Here is a 17,301-nt window from a genome sequence, read left to right on the forward strand (position 1 = left end):
GGGTCAGGACGGCAGATTTCCTTCCGTAAAGGACATTAGTGACCCAGATGGGTTTTTATAACAATCGACAATGGTTTTTATTAATTCAAATTTTATCATCTGCAGTGGCGGGATTTGAAACTGTGACCCCAAAGTACCCTGGATCTCTGGGTTACGCGTCTAGTGACAATGCCACTATGCCTCCCCATTGTTGGTCTCTCTCCTTCTCCAATTTTTTACAGATATACAAAATATGGAAGGTCGTCGGTCCCACAGAGCTGCAAGCGATGTGCTGATGGCAGCCTAGGAGGCCAGACACCAGAGAAGGTGGCAGCAGGTCAACACAGGCTCAAGGCACCCCATGTGCAGGGGGGCCGCCACACACCCTGAAGGCTGAGGAGGAACCCAGAGGGAGATGCCAGCCACATTCCAAGGTGTACAGGATCCGTTGGTCTTTTAATGAGATGACAGACAGCACATGCCACTGGAGACTCGGCCTCAACAAAGAAATGGTGCAGTAGCTGTCCCACGTCCTCACGGACCTGTCACTGCAGCCCTGAACTTCTCCACAACCACTTCATTCCAGAGCTCACACGGGTACTTGTGCATCATGTCCCCAGCTACAGCCCTAAAGTGCACCCGTGAAGCAACAGGTGCCCTGTATGCCTGGGCATCAGATATATCAACTTTAAGCTAGACCAGGCCCACCAAGATGCCCGCACTGCAGGATTCTCTGCCATCGTGGGGATGCCTCAGGTCCAAACGCAATAGATGGCATGCATGTCGCCTTGCGCGCATCATGGTATGTACGTGTCCTTCATTAACAGGAAGGGAGTTCCACTCCCTGAATTTTCAACTCATATGAGATCTCCGCCACCGGATCATGCACATGTGTGCACGCTCCTAGGAAGCATCCATTACAGCTACATCCTGGGGCAGTCAACGATCCCCAGTGTCTTCAAGGACCACCTCAGGATGACAGATTGGCTCTTGGGGAATATGAGGTACCTGCTGATGACACCAGTTCAGAGGCGCGGTAGACCGATGTGGAGACCCGATATAACAGGGCCCATGTTGCCACCTGTGTATCGGACTGCTGAAAATGCGGTTTGGTTGCCTGGAACTGCTCTGGCAGTGCACTGCAATACACCCCCCCAGAGAGCCGTCCGCTAGGTGGTTGGTCTGCTGTACCAGCTTGTGGAGGTGATGTGCTGGAGGAGGGGGGGGATGCCTCCCCTGAGGAGCCGGACCAGGAGAGGCTGGATGACGAACCTGGGGAGGAGCCACAGGAGGTGCCGGAGGATTGAGGACCGGAGGCAATGAGGGTCCGGCATTCCTGGAGGGCTAGTGAGGCTCTCACCCTCGACCGATTTAACGAGGCGTTGTGTCAGCTCACCCCCCCGGCCCCCATTCCCCTCCTGCCCACCCATTGCACAACACCCCAACCCCTCCCCGACTACCCTATTCCACCCTCCAGGGAGCTGTATAACCACCCTGCCTGGGGTGATGGGCCTGTGTCGATACTGTCAGAGGGTCACAAGGCAGGAGAGTGATAACTCAATGTGAGAAAAGCTCTGATGCTCCTTAGTTTATGCCGAAGTCTGACTCCTGTCTTTCTGCTGACTGCGGGCTCACACCCATCATCTGAACGGGGTCTGCACCAGGGGCATTTGATCTTGGACCATCGTGCCCAGGGTGCGGGGGTGTGGGGAGAGCGGAAGGAAATAGGGGGTGGGGGTGCAGACAAGCCTGCTGTGAAGACTAATGTGACAAAGGCTTCACATGTATGGGGTGCAACATGTTTTAATAGTGAACATTTGACAGTTCCATTCCTTCGAGCTACAGATGGTGACCCCTACTCAGTGATGCTCGCTCTTTTTTATCTTTCGTAGTCTACTGCTACGTCTCGGTGTGTTTCCAGGATGAGAGGTAGAGGCTGCCGCCTGCTTTAGGCACCTTATGGCATTCAGGCCCCCCTCTCTGGCAGGCCTGGAGCTGGATGGCCCCAGGCGACCTACCAATGTCACTGGCAACGCCGTGCCACCCTGTTCAACCAGCTACTCTTGAGATATGCCTGTGTCAGAAGGGGGGAAATCGGAAGAACTGAAGACTGTCGTCACCTCCTTGGAGCAGGACCCAGGTTGGAGCACTTCCTCCTCCCTGATGGGCCCTGGGGGTTGAAGGGCAAATGGAGTGAGCTCCAGAGGCCTCTGCGTCAGGGCATTGGTAATTGTTCTTACTACGGAGGGAATGCAGCAAAGGTTCACCAGGCAAAGCTGGTACAGCAGACCACCACCTAGCGGACGGCTCTCTGGGGGGTGTATTGCAGTGCACTGCCAGAGCAGTTCCAGGCAACCAAACCGCATTTTCAGCAGTCCGATACACAGGACTGTCATGAGGAGAAACCAAGGCTGATTCCTGGGATAGTGGGACTGTCATATAAGGAGAAACTAAATTGGTCAGGATTAGGATCCTCATAGAACTTATCAAATTCTCCAGGATTAGACAGGGTACATAAGAACATAAGAACTAGGAGCAGGAGTAGGCCATCTGGCCCCTCGAGCCTGCTCCGGTAGATTCAGAAAGAATGTTCCCGATGGTGGGGGAGTCCAGTTTTGACTAGGGGTCATAGTTTGAGGATAAGGGGTAAACCTTTGAGGCGAAGAGAAATTTCTTCACCCAGAGATGGTGAATCTGTGAAATTCACTATCACAGAAAGTAGTTGAGGCCAAAACGTGTAATTTCAAGGATACAATTGTCGTGAAACATCTCTATTCCTATAGTCAAATCCTCTCGCTCTGAAGGCCAATATACCATTTGCTATCATTACTGCTTACTGTACCTGCGTGTTTACTTTCAGTGACTGTCACTCGACGACACTAAGGTCTCGCTGAGTATCCACCTCTCTCAATTTACACCCATCAAATAATGTCTTCCTATTTTTAATAATAATAACAATCGCTTATTGTCACAAATAGGCTTCAATGAAGTTACTGTGAAAAGCCCCTAGTCGCGACATTCCGGCGCCTGTTCAGGGAGGCCAGGAATTGAACCCACGCTGCTGGCATGGTTATGTTTTGCAAGGCAGCTATTTAGCCCAATGTGCTAAACCAGCCCCTATTTTTGCTAACAAAGTGGATAACCTCACATTTATCCACATTATACTGCATCTGCCATGTATGTACCCACTCACTCAGCCTGTCCAAATCCCACTGAAGCATCTCTGCATCCTCCTCACAGCTCACCCTCCCACACAACTTTATATCATCTGCAAATTTGGAGACAATTCATTTAGTCCTTCGCGCAAATCATTCATTTATGTGAACAGTTGGGGTCCCAGCACAGATCCCTAGTCACTGCCTGCCAATCAGAAAAATACCCATTTATCCAACCTTTTGCTTCCTGTCTGCTAACCAGCTTTCTATCCATCTCAAGACACTACCCACAATCCCATGCGCTTTAACTTTACAGAGTAATCCACTGTGTGAGACCTCATCGAAAAGCCTTCTTAAAGTCTAACTAAACCGCATCCACCAGTCCAGTTTTCCCTGGTCAACTCTACTGGTTACATCTTCAAATAATTCTGGTAGATTTGTCAAGAATGATTTTCCTTTCATAAATCCATGCTGACTTTGTCTGAATGCACCACTGATTTCCAAATTCTGTGCTATGAAATCCTTGATAATGGACTCCAGCAACTTCCCTACTACCGACGTTAGGCTCACTGGTCTATAGTTTCCTGTTTTCTCTCGACCTCCTTTTTTGAATACTGGGCTTATATTAGCTACCCTCCAATCTGTAGGAACTATCCCAGAGTCTGAAGCATTTTGGAAAATGACCACCAATGGATCTACTGTTTCTAGGGCCACTTCCTTAAGTTCTCTGGGGTGAAGATTATCAGGCCCTGGTTACCATCTTCAATCCCATTAATTTCCCCAAAACCATTTCTCTACTAACACTAATTCTCTTCAGGTCCTCACTGAAACTTGTGTTTCTCAGAACGTTCACGTCCATTGTACCCTGAAGGTGGCAACGCAGGTTGATAGAGTGGTTGTGGTGGTATGATTAGCATAGCTGCCTGCCATTGGTGCAGAACACCGGCTTACCATTGGCCCTGGTCGGTCATGTGCCTCTCAACCGGTTGGTTGAGACCAGTTATGTGACGGCTCCCTGATTGGTCGAGAGGCTGAGTTAACCCCGCCTCCAGGGCGGGGTATAAATACCCAGTACTCCCGGCGGTCGTCCTTATACTGTAATCGACCGCAGGGCTAACATCTGGCTGATTAAAGCCATACTTTTGTCCAGCAACTCGTCTCGCGTTCAATTGATGGTACATCAATTTAATCAGCTAGAAATTTGAAGATGGAGCTCCGGATCAAGCCCGAATGCCTCCGCATCAGCCCGCAAACTCCGAACACATCGGCAATCTTCAAGCATTGGCTGGCGTGTTTCGATAGCTACCTGGCGACCGCAAGCAGCCCCCCCACCATGGCACAGAAGCTTCATATTCTCCATTCCAGCGTGGGCATGGAGGCCTACACGATGATAGGGGAAGAAAAGGAATACGACGCGGCCATGGATAAGCTAAAAGGACAATTTCTTAAGCCGGTAAACTGAGTGTTCGCCCGACATCTGCTGGCTACCAGACAACAGTTCCCCGGTGAGTCCTTAGACGATTGTTACCGGGCCCTCGCTGTCCTGGGGAGGAATTGCGCCTGCCTCCCAGTTTCAGCCACTGAGCACATGGAACTTTTGATCAGAGATGCTTACGTGGCTGGGATGCAGTCTGCCACTATCCGCCAGCGGATGCTGGAAAAAGACAACCTCAGCCTGACTGAGGCACGGACTCTCACCACCTCCCTGGAGGTCGCCGACTTAAACGCCCGCGCCTATGTCCCCAGCCGCGTTGCAGCGCCCTGGGCCTCCTGGCACATTTCCCTACCGCCATCCGCTGCTCCCGACCCCCCTCAGGCCTGCGCCGCGAGATGCCCCGACAAGTACGCGGGGCCCCGCTGGTACTTCTGTGGGTTCGCCAAACACCCTCGCCCGCGCTGCCCTGCCCGCTCCGCCCTTTGTAAGAGCTGCGGGAAGAAGGGCCATTTTTCGTCGGTCTGCCAGGCCAAATCGGCCGCTGCTGTGCCGCGCAGCGACCAGGGATCTCCTCCTCCGTGCCCTTCCAGCGCACCGCACCAATCTCCCCCCCCCCCCCTCAACCCGGGCCTCTGCGCCCGGCCTGCGCGCCTCTCTGCCCCCGCTCTCAGCCGCTCCGATCGGCCCGCCGGCACCGCTAACCCCGCCCCCAGCAACCACAAGGGTTCTGCGGGCGCCGCCATCTTGGGCCCCGACCCCATGTCCGGGTCCTGAGCGTCGCCATCTTAGGGCACCCAACCCCACGACCGGGTCCTGGGCGCCGCCACCTTGGGGCCCCGACTCCACGTGCGGGTCCTGGGCGCCGCCACCTTGGGGCCCCGACTCCACAGGCGGATCCTGGGCGCCGCCATCTTGGGGCCCCGACTCCACGTGCGGGCTCTGGGCGCCGCCATCTTGGGGCCCCGACTCCACAGGCGGATCCTGGGCGCCGCCATCGTGAGGCCCCGACTCCACGTGCGGATCCTGGGGGCCGCCATTTTTGGATTGAGGGATGATTTATTTTGGATTGAGGGGGTGATTTACTTTGGATTGAGGGGGTGATTTATTTTGGATTGAGGGATGATTTATTTTGGATTGAGAGTGTGAATTATTTTGGATTGAGGGATGATTTATTTTGGATTGAGGGGGTGATTTATTTTGGATTGACGGATGATTTATTTTGGATTGAGGGATGATTTATTTTGGATTGACGGATGATTTATTTTGGATTGAGGGGTGATTTATTTTGGATTGAGGGATGATTTATTTTGGATTGAGGGATGATTTATTTTGGATTGAGGGGTGATTTATTTTGGATTGAGGGGGTGATATATTTTGGATTGAGGGATAATTTATTTTGGATTGAGGGATGATTTATTTTGGATTGAGGGATGATTTATTTTGGATTGAGGGGGTGATTTATTTTGGATTGAGGAATGATTTATTTTAGATTGAGGGGGTGATTTATTTTGGATTGAGGGATGATTTATTTTGGATTGAGGGATGATTTATTTTGGATTGAGGGATGATTTATTTTGGATTGACGGATGATTTATTTTGGATTGAGGGGTGATTTATTTTGGATTGAGGGATGATTTTTTTGGATTGAGGGATGATTTATTTTGGATTGAGGGATGATTTATTTTGGATTGAGGGATGATTTATTTTGGATTGAGGGGTGATTTATTTTGGATTGAGGAATGATTTATTTTGGATTGAGGGGGTGATATATTTTGGATTGAGGGATAATTTATTTTGGATTGAGGGATGATTTATTTTGGATTGAGGGGTGATTTATTTTGGATTGAGGAATGATTTATTTTGGATTGAGGGGGTGATTTATTTTGGATTGAGGGATGATTTATTTTGGATTGAGGGATGATGTAATGAACTCCAATTGGCTTTATTGGTTGGCCAATTGGAGTATGAGCTCCCTCAATGATAGCTCATTGAGGGGGCCCATATAAGCACCTGTGTAGGCTTTGTGAGCCAGTCTTAAATTGACTGGACTGCTAGCAGCACTGTTTGTAGCTGCTCCTGTAATATCGTTATTGTAAATAAATATTGGTGTGGTGACGGAACTCCTGCCTCCCGTGGATTACAACAGATGATTTATTTTGGATTGAGGAATGATTTATTGTGGATTGAGGAATGATTTATTTTGGATTGTGGAATGATTTATTTTGGATTGAGGGGGTGATTTATTTTGGATTGAGGGATGATTTATTTTGGATTGAGGGGGTGATTTATTTTGGATTGAGAGTGTGATTTATTTTGGATTGAGGGATGATTTATTTTGGATTGAGGGGGTGATTTATTTTGGATTGAGGTATGATTTATTTTGGATTGAGGGATGATTTATTTTGGATTGAGGAATGATTTATTTTGGATTGAGGAATGATTTATTGTGGATTGAGGAATGATTTATTTTGGATTGAGGGATAATTTATTTTGGATTGAGGGGGTGATTTATTTATTTTGGATTGAGGGATGATTTATTTTGGATTGAGGGATGATTTATTTTGGATTGAGGGGGAGATTTATTTTGGATTGAGGGGGTGATTTATTTTGGATTGAGGGATGATTTATTTTGGATTGAGGGATGATTTATTTTGGATTGAGGAATGATTTATTTTGGATTGAGAGATGATTTCTTTTGGATTGCGGGACGATTTATTTTGGATTGAGGGGTGATTTATTTTGGATTGAGGGGGTGATTTATTTTGGATTGAGGGATGATTTATTTTGGATTGAGGGATGATTTCTTTTGGATTGAGGGGGTGATTTCTTTTGGATTCAGGGATGATTTCTTTTGGATTGAGGAGGTATTTTTTGGGTTGAGGGGGATGACATTGTGACAAAATTGAGGGGGTGATTTATGAAAGCTTGGGTATTTCTGGGGGTGATTGATCAGGTAGTTTTGGGGATTGAGCATTTGACATTTGGGAGGTAATTTCTGGGGGGTTGAGGGGTGATGTTGTGCGCTGAGGGGTGATTTACTGGATGTATTAGGTGATTTGGGGATTATGGGGTGATTTGGGGAGTTGAGGAGTTATTTTGGGGCGTTGAGGGGCAATTCTGCAGGTTTGAGGGGGGTTTTGGGTGTTATTAGGTGATTATCAGGGTGTATTGGGTGATTTGGGATATTAAGGTTGGTTTTGGAGTTCAGTGATGACTACGGGGGTGCTTTTGGGTAGTTCTGTGGGTTAAGTGGTGATTTGGGGCACTGTGGTGATTCTGGGGGTTCCATGATGGTTTTGGATGTACAGTGGCTATTTGGGGTGATTTTGTGGGTTCAGTGTGATTTCTGAGCTGATTGTGGGTGTTCAGTTGTGAATTATGGGGCTTTAGTGATGATATTGGGGGATTACGTGATTTTGGGGTGATCTTGAGGGTTCAGTGGTGATTATTGTGGGGGTTTGGTGGTGATTTTGGGTTTTAATGGTGAACACCAACACCTCCTCCACAATAGTCCTCAATACCGGTGCCCCGCAAGGCTGCATACTTAGCCCCCTACTCTACTCCCTGTACACACATGACTGCGTGGCAAAACTTGGTTCCAACTCCATCTACAAGTTTGCTGACGATACGACCATAGTGGGCCGGATCTCGAATAACGACGAGTCCGAATACAGGAGGGAGACAGAGAACATAGTGGAGTGGTGTAACGACAACAATCTCTCCCTCAATGCCAGCAAAACTAAAGAGCTGGTCACTGACTTCAGGAAGCAAAGTACTGTACACACCCCTGTCAGCATCAATGGGGCCGAGGTGGAGATGAAAAATGAAAATCGCTTGTCACGAGTAGGCTTCAATGAAGTTACTGTGAAAAGCCCCTAGTCGCCACATTCCGGCGCCTGTCCGGGGAGGCTGGTACGGGAATCAAACCGTGCTGCTGGCCTGCTTGGTCTGCAGATGGTTAGCAGTTTCAAATTCCATGGGGTACACATCTCCAAAAATCTGTCCTGGTCCACTCACGTCGACGCTATCACCAAGAAAGCACAACAGCGCCTATACTTCCTCAGGAAACTAAGGAAATTTGGCATGTCCACATTAACCCTTACCAACTTATGCATATGCACCATAGAAAGCATCCTATTTGGCTGTATCACAGCCTGGTCTGGCAACTGCTCGGCTCAGGACTGCAAGAAACTTCAGAGAGTCGTGAACACAGCCCAGTCCATCACACAAACCTGCCTCCCATCCATTGACTCCATCTACACCTCCCGCTGCCGGGGGAAAGCGGGCAGCATAATCAAGGATCCCTCCCACCCGGCTTACTCACTTTTCCAACTTCTTCCATCGGGCAGGAGATGCAGAAGTCTGAGAACACACACGAACAGACTCAAAAACAGCTTCTTCCCCACTGTCACCAGACTCCTAAATGACCCTCCTATTGACTGACCTCATTAACACTACACCCTGTATGCTTCATCCGATGCCAATGCTTATGTAGTTACATTGTATACCTTGTGTTGCCCTATTATGTATTCTCATGTATTTTCTTCAATTTTGTTTAATCCCCTTTTCTTCCATGTACTGAATGATCTGTTGAGCTGCTTGCAGAAAAATACTTTTCACTGTACCTCGGTACACGTGACAATAAACAAATCCAATCTAATTGAATCCATTTTGGGTGTTATGTTTGCTTTCAGGTGATTCTGGGGATTCGGTGATAATTTTAGGGGTTCAGTGGTGTTTTTGGGATTATTTGGCGGGGGCTCGGTAATGATTTGGGGTTCAGTGATTTTAGTGGTGATTTGAGGGGGTTCTGGTGATTGAGAGATTTTGGGGTGGTTTTGGGGAGTCGGTGGTGATTTGGGAATTCAGTGTGATGTTAGGGTAATTTTGGACGGCACAGTGGTTAGCACTGTTGCTTCATCGCGCCAGGGACACGGGTTCGATTCCGGCTTGGGTCACTGTCTGTGTGGAGTCTGCACGTTCTCACCGTGTCTGCGTGGGTTTCCTCCGGGTGCTCCGGTTTCCTCCCACAAGTCCCGAAAGACGTGCTGTGAGGTGAATCGGACATTCTGAATTCTCCCTCTGTGACCCGAACAGGCGCTGGAATGTGGCGACTAGGGGCTTTTCACAGTAACTTCACTGCAGTGTTAATGTAAGGCTACTTGTGACAATAAAGACTATTTAGGGGGATTCAGTGCTGATTTGGGGGGGGGGGGGGGAATTGGAGGGTCCAGTGTGATTTTGGGGGTTGTGATTTGGGAGTTCAGTGCAGATTTGGGGGCTGATTTCAGGGGTTGTGGTGATCTGGGGGTGGTTTGGGGGGTTTCAGTGGTAATTTTGGGGGTTGTGGTGATTTAGGGGTAGTGCTGATTTGGGATTGATTACAGGGGGTTAGTGCTGATTTTAGTAATTTGGGTGGGGGGGGAGTCAGTGCTGATTTCAGGTGTCGTGTGGTTTTGTGTGTTTGTGGGTCTGTGGTAATTTGGGGGTCGTGTTGGGGATTTAGTGGTTATTTGTGGGCAATTTTGGGGGCTTAGTGGTGATTTTGGGGTTGTGGTGATTTGGGGGTTCAGTGGTGATTTTGAAAGTTCTGTGGTAATTTGGGGTGACTTTAGGGGTGCAGGACTGATTTTGGTAATTTGGGGGTTCAGGGCTGACTTCAGGAATCCAGTATGAGTTTGGGTGATGTGAGGGGTTGTGGTAATTTTGGTGTGGTTTTGGGGGTTCAGTGGTGATTTGGGGGTTGTGGTGATTTTGAAAGTTCAGTGGTAATTTGGGGGTGCAGGGTTGATTTTGCCAATTTCAGGGTTCCGTGCTGATTTCAGGGGTCCAGTGTGAGTTTGGGTGATTTAAAGGGTTGTGTTAATTTTGGGGGGGGGGGGGGGGGGGGTTCAGTGTTGATTTGGGGGGATATGGGAAGTGTGGGGGTGAGTGTGGGGGATGGGATGATTTGGGGATGATTTAAAAGTTCACTCGTGATTTGGGGATGATTTTGAAAGTTAAGTGGTGATTTTGGGGGTTCAGTGGTGATTTGGGGGGATTGGTTGTGATTTAGGGGCCTATGTGATTTTGGGGTTGGGGTGATTTTGAGATTGTGGTAACTTCAGGGTGATTGCGGAGTTGAGTTTCCAAGGATGTGGTGATTTGCGGGTGATTCTGGGGGGTTGTGGGGATTTTGGGACTTGTGGTAATTTAATAATAACCTTTATTGTCACAAGTCGGCTTACATTAACACTGCAATTAAGTTACTATGAAAAGCCCCGGGTCGCCACACTCCGGCACCTGTTTGAGTACATGGAGAATTCAGAATGTCCAAAATACCAAACAGCACGTCTTTTGGGAGTTGTGGGAGGAAACCAGAGCACCCGGAGGAAACCCACGCAAACACAGGGAGAAGGTGCAGACTGTGAATCGAACCTGGGGCACTGGTGCTGTGAAGCAACAGTGATAACCACTGTGCTACTGTGCTCCGTACCATGGGGTGATTTTGGGGGCTGTGGTGATTTGCGGGTGATTTCAGGGTTGTGATTTTCAGGGTTGTGGTGATTTCGGGGTTGCAGTGATCTGGACGCGATTTGGGTGGCTGTGGTGATTTGGGGGGGCTTTCAGGAGTTGTGGTGATTTGAGGATTAGTGATTTCTGGGGTTCAGGTGACTTTGAGGTTGTAGTGATCTTGGTGTTATTTTGCAGGTTGTTGTGATCTTGGTGTTGTTTTGCAGGCTGTTGTGATTTGGGGTTGTGGTGATTTGGGGGTGATTTTGTATGTTGTGGTAATTTCAGGGGTTCAGGTGATTTTGTGGTTGCAGTGATTTTGGGGGTAGTTGTGATTTGGGGTTGTGGTGATTTGGGGGTGGTTTTTGGGATTGTGGTGATATGGGGGATTCAGTGATGATTTTGGAGGTTGTGATGATTTTGAGGGGTTGTGGTGATTTTGGGGGTTCAGTGATGATTTTGGGGATTTGGTGGTGATTTGGGAGAGTGTGATAATTTTGGGGATTCAGTGATGATTCTGGGGCTTCAGTGATGATTTTGGGGTTCAGTGAGAATTTTGACGGTTGTGGTGATCTGGGAGTGATTTGGGGGATTCAATGGTGATTTGGGGGTGGGGTGATTTCGGGATTGTGGTGATTTCTGGGTGATTTCGGAGTTGAAGTGATTTCAGGGATGTGGTGATTTTGGGATGATTCTGCAGGGTTGTGATGATTTCAGGGATTTGGCGCTGATTTTGGGGTTGTGGAGATTTTGGGGGCTGTGGTGATTTGGGGGGATTTTGGGGGTTGTGGTGATTTAATGATAATCTTTATTGCTACAAGTTGGCTTACATTAACACTGCAAAGAAGTCACTGTGAAAATCCCCCAGTTGTCACATTCCGGCGCCTGTTCGGGTACACAGAGGGAGAATTCAGAATGTCAATTTCACCTAACAGCACATCTTTTGAGACTTGTAGGAGGAAACCGTAGCACCTGGAGGAAACCCACGCAGACACAGAGAGAACGCGCAGACTCCACACAGACAGTGACCCAAACCGGGAATAAAACCTGGGACCCAGGTGCTGTGAAGCAACATGTGCTAACTACTGTGCTACTTCACTCCATACCGTGGGGTGATTTCAGGGTTGTCGTTATTTTGGGGGTTGGGGTGATTTTAGGTTGTAGTGCTCTGGGGGTGGTTTGGGTGGCTGTGGTGATTTGGGGATGTTGTTGTGATTTGGGGAGATTTCAGGAGGTGTGATTTGGGGATTATAGTAATTTTTGGGGTTCAGGAGATTTAGAGGTTGTGGTGATCTTGCTGTTATTTTGGGGGTTGTTGCATTTGAGGTTGTGGTGATTTAGGGGTGAATTTGGAAGTTGTGGTGATTTTGGGGATTCAGTGATGATTTTAGGGGTTAAACAAAGAACAAAGAAAAGTACAGCATAGGAAGAGGCCCTTCGGCCCTCCAGGCTTGTGCTGCTCGTCTAAACTAAAATCTTCTACACTTCCGAGGTCCGTATCCCTCTATGTGGGTCCTTCTGGATCCCTCACTGGATGTGGTCATTTCGGGGGTTCAGGTGATTTCGAGGTTGTAGTGATTTGGGGGTGATTTGGGGGTAGTTGTGATTTGGGGTTGTGGTGATTTTGGGGATTCAGTGATGATTTTGGGGGTTGTGGTGATTTTGGGGTTGTGATGATTTGGAGGGTTCAGTGATGATTTGGAAGGTTGTGATGATTTTGGGGTGGTTGTAGTGATTTGCGGGGTCAGTGGTTATTTGGCGGATTCAGTGATGATTTTGGGGTGGTTGTGGTGATTTTAGGGGTTCAGTGATGATTTTGGGGATTCAGTATTAATTCTCGGAGGATTGTTGTGATTTTGGGGGTTCAGTGATTATTTGGAGGGTTCAGTGATGAATTTGGGTGGTTGTGGTGATTCTGGGGATTCAGTGATAATTCTGGGAGTTGTGGTGATATTGGGGGTTCCGTGATGATTTGGAGGGTTCAGTGATGATTTTTGGGTGTTGTGGTGATTTTGTGATGATTTGAGGGATTCAGTGATAATTCTGGAGGGTTGTGGTGATTTTGGGGGTTCAGTGATAATTTGGAGGGTTCAGCAATGATGCTGGGGGTTCAGTGATGATTTGGGGGTGTTCAGTGCTACTTCCGGAGGGTTGTGATGATTTTTGGGGATTCAGTGATGATTTCGGGGTGTGTGTGGGGGTTCAGTGATGATCTGGGGGTATTCAGTGCAGCTTCTGGAGGGTTGTGATGATTTTGGGGGATTCAGTGATGATTAGGAGGATTCAGTGATGATTTTGGGGTGGTTATGGGGGTTCAGTGATGATCTGGGGGGTTCAGTGATAATTCTGGGCGGGTCGTGGTAATTTTGGGGGTTCAGTGATAATTTGAAGGATTCAGTGATGATTTTGGGAGGGCTGTAGTGATTTTGGGGGTCCAGTGATGATTTTGGGGATTTTGTGATGCTTTTTGGGGTTCAGTGATGATTTTGGGGGAATCAGTGATGATTTGGGGGTTGTGATGATTTTGGGTGTTGTGGTGATTTGGGTGTTGTGTTAATTTTGGGGGTTGTGGTGAGTTCGGGGGTTCAGTGATGATTTGGGGAATTATGTGATGATTTGGGGGTTCAGTGATGATTTTAGGGAATTCAGTGATGATTTGGGGGATTCAGTGATGATTTGGGGGATTGTGATGATTTGGGGGATTCAGTGATGATTTGGGGATTCAGTGATGATTTGGGGGATTTGGTGGTGATTTGGGAGAGTGTGATAATTTTGGGGATTCAGTGATGATTCTGGGGCTTCAGTGATGATTTTGGGGTTCAGTGAGAATTTTGACGGTTGTGGTGATCTGGGAGTGATTTGGGGGATTCAATGGTGATTTGGGGGTGGGGTGATTTCGGGATTGTGGTGATTTCTGGGTGATTTCGGAGTTGAAGTGATTTCAGGGATGTGGTGATTTTGGGATGATTCTGCAGGGTTGTGATGATTTCAGGGATTTGGCGCTGATTTTGGGGTTGTGGAGATTTTGGGGGCTGTGGTGATTTGGGGGGATTTTGGGGGTTGTGGTGATTTAATGATAATCTTTATTGCTACAAGTTGGCTTACATTAACACTGCAAAGAAGTCACTGTGAAAATCCCCCAGTTGTCACATTCCGGCGCCTGTTCGGGTACACAGAGGGAGAATTCAGAATGTCAATTTCACCTAACAGCACATCTTTGAGACTTGTAGGAGGAAACCGTAGCACCTGGAGGAAACCCACGCAGACACAGAGAGAACGCGCAGACTCCACACAGACAGTGACCCAAACCGGGAATAAAACCTGGGACCCAGGTGCTGTGAAGCAACATGTGCTAACTACTGTGCTACTTCACTCCATACCGTGGGGTGATTTCAGGGTTGTCGTTATTTTGGGGGTTGGGGTGATTTTAGGTTGTAGTGCTCTGGGGGTGGTTTGGGTGGCTGTGGTGATTTGGGGATGTTGTTGTGATTTGGGGAGATTTCAGGAGGTGTGATTTGGGGATTATAGTAATTTTTGGGGTTCAGGAGATTTAGAGGTTGTGGTGATCTTGCTGTTATTTTGGGGGTTGTTGCATTTGAGGTTGTGGTGATTTAGGGGTGAATTTGGAAGTTGTGGTGATTTTGGGGATTCAGTGATGATTTTAGGGGTTAAACAAAGAACAAAGAAAAGTACAGCATAGGAAGAGGCCCTTCGGCCCTCCAGGCTTGTGCTGCTCGTCTAAACTAAAATCTTCTACACTTCCGAGGTCCGTATCCCTCTATGTGGGTCCTTCTGGATCCCTCACTGGATGTGGTCATTTCGGGGGTTCAGGTGATTTCGAGGTTGTAGTGATTTGGGGGTGATTTGGGGGGTAGTTGTGATTTGGGGTTGTGGTGATTTTGGGGATTCAGTGATGATTTTGGGGGTTGTGGTGATTTTGGGGTTGTGATGATTTGGAGGGTTCAGTGATGATTTGGAAGGTTGTGATGATTTTGGGGTGGTTGTAGTGATTTGCGGGGTCAGTGGTTATTTGGCGGATTCAGTGATGATTTTGGGGTGGTTGTGGTGATTTTAGGGGTTCAGTGATGATTTTGGGGATTCAGTATTAATTCTCGGAGGATTGTTGTGATTTTGGGGGTTCAGTGATTATTTGGAGGGTTCAGTGATGAATTTGGGTGGTTGTGGTGATTCTGGGGATTCAGTGATAATTCTGGGAGTTGTGGTGATATTGGGGGTTCCGTGATGATTTGGAGGGATCAGTGATGATTTTTGGGTGTTGTGGTGATTTTGTGATGATTTGAGGGATTCAGTGATAATTCTGGAGGGTTGTGGTGATTTGGGGGTTCAGTGATAATTTGGAGGGTTCAGCAATGATGCTGGGGGTTCAGTGATGATTTGGGGGGTGTTCAGTGCTACTTCCGGAGGGTTGTGATGATTTTTGGGGATTCAGTGATGATTTCGGGGTGTGTGTGGGGGTTCAGTGATGATCTGGGGGTATTCAGTGCAGCTTCTGGAGGGTTGTGATGATTTTGGGGGATTCAGTGATGATTAGGAGGATTCAGTGATGATTTTGGGGTGGTTATGGGGGTTCAGTGATGATCTGGGGGTTCAGTGATAATTCTGGGCGGGTCGTGGTAATTTTGGGGGTTCAGTGATAATTTGAAGGATTCAGTGATGATTTTGGGAGGGCTGTAGTGATTTTGGGGGTCCAGTGATGATTTTGGGGATTTTGTGATGCTTTTTGGGGTTCAGTGATGATTTTGGGGGAATCAGTGATGATTTGGGGGTTGTGATGATTTTGGGTGTTGTGGTGATTTGGGTGTTGTGTTAATTTTGGGGGTTGTGGTGAGTTCGGGGGTTCAGTGATGATTTGGGGAATTATGTGATGATTTGGGGGTTCAGTGATGATTTTAGGGAATTGTGATGATTTGGGGGATTCAGTGATGATTTGGGGGATTGTGATGATTTGGGGGATTCAGTGATGATTTGGGGATTCAGTGATGATTTGGGGGATTCACTGATGATTTGGGGGGATTCAGTGATAATTTGGGGATTCAGTGATGATTTGGGCGATTCAGTGATGATTTGGGGGAGTCAGTGATGATTTGGGGATTCAGTGATGATTTGGGGGATTCAGTGATGATTTGGGGGATTCAGTGATGATTTAGGGGGATTCAGTGATGATTTGGAGAGTCAGTGATGATTTGGGGGATTCAGTGGATGATTTGGGGGAGTCAGTGATGATTTGGGGATTCAGTGATGATTTGGGGGATTCAGTGATGATTTGGGGGAGTCAGTGATGATTTGGGGGATTCAGTGATGATTTGGGGGATTCAGTGATGATTTGGGGGAGTCAGTGATGATTTGGGGGATTGAGTGGATGATTTGGGGGATTCAGTGATGATTTGGGGGGATTCAGTGATCATTTGGGGGGATTCAGTGATCATTTGTGGGGATTGAGTGATGATTTGGGGGATTCAGTGATGATTTGGGGAGATTCAGTGATGATTTGGGGGAATTCAGTGATCATTTGGGGGGAGTCAGTGATGATTTGGGGGGATTCAGTGATGATTTGGGGGGATTCAGTGATGATTTGGGGGGATTCAGTGATGATTTGGGGGGAGTCAGTGATGATTTGGGGGGATTCAGTGATGATTTGGGGGGATTCAGTGATGATTGGTTGTGGTAATTTTGGGGGTTCAGTGGTTCACCTGCTGCTGGTCGGCAAGCGCTGGAATTGGCCATGGTGCTCCGTGTCTCCGGGAGGGCAGTGTGGTTGGCGGCCGCCTCCAGTGCATTGAGGAGGCGGCTGACGATGGCGACGATGAGCAGAGCGGCCGCGGCCATCACCGAGAAAGCGCCAGCGCCGGCTCAACCGTCACAGTTCAAACCCGCCCACCGCGCAGCCGCAGAGACCGCCCCCACCGCGCAGCCGCACAGACCGCCCCCACCGCGCAGCCGCACAGACAGCCGCACCCGCGCAGCCGGCCCCCACCCCGCAGCCGCACAGACCGCCCCCACCGCGCAGCCGGCCCCCACCGCGCAGCCGCACAGACCGCCCCCACCGCGCAGCCGCACAGACCGCCCCCACCGCGCAGCCGCACAGCCGGCCCCCACCGCGCAGCACTCAGACCATCCCTCAGCAACCCCCCCAAGATTCCCAAAATCCCTGTATCTTCATCTTCCTGTCAGAATGTATTTAGGAATGCACAGAATAGAGACATTCCAACAATTGTGAAA

General features: G+C 48.5%; 1 protein-coding gene across 2 annotated transcripts in view; it reads right to left on the bottom strand.

Moving 5' to 3' along the window:
• LOC119963785 (disintegrin and metalloproteinase domain-containing protein 12-like) overlaps nt 1-16,950 on the bottom strand; it is a 247,970-nt gene extending 231,020 nt beyond the window's left edge. For both annotated transcript variants that reach the window (XM_038793069.1, XM_038793070.1), the window contains exon 1: nt 16,773-16,950. In XM_038793069.1, coding sequence (XP_038648997.1) covers nt 16,773-16,908 — 136 coding nt within the window. In that variant the 5' untranslated portion in view covers nt 16,909-16,950. The remainder of the gene's footprint in view (nt 1-16,772) is intronic.
• Between the last annotated feature and the right edge of the window lie 351 nt (nt 16,951-17,301).

This window comes from Scyliorhinus canicula, chromosome 3, assembly GCF_902713615.1.
Source record: "Scyliorhinus canicula chromosome 3, sScyCan1.1, whole genome shotgun sequence".
Classification (NCBI taxonomy): domain Eukaryota; kingdom Metazoa; phylum Chordata; class Chondrichthyes; order Carcharhiniformes; family Scyliorhinidae; genus Scyliorhinus; species Scyliorhinus canicula.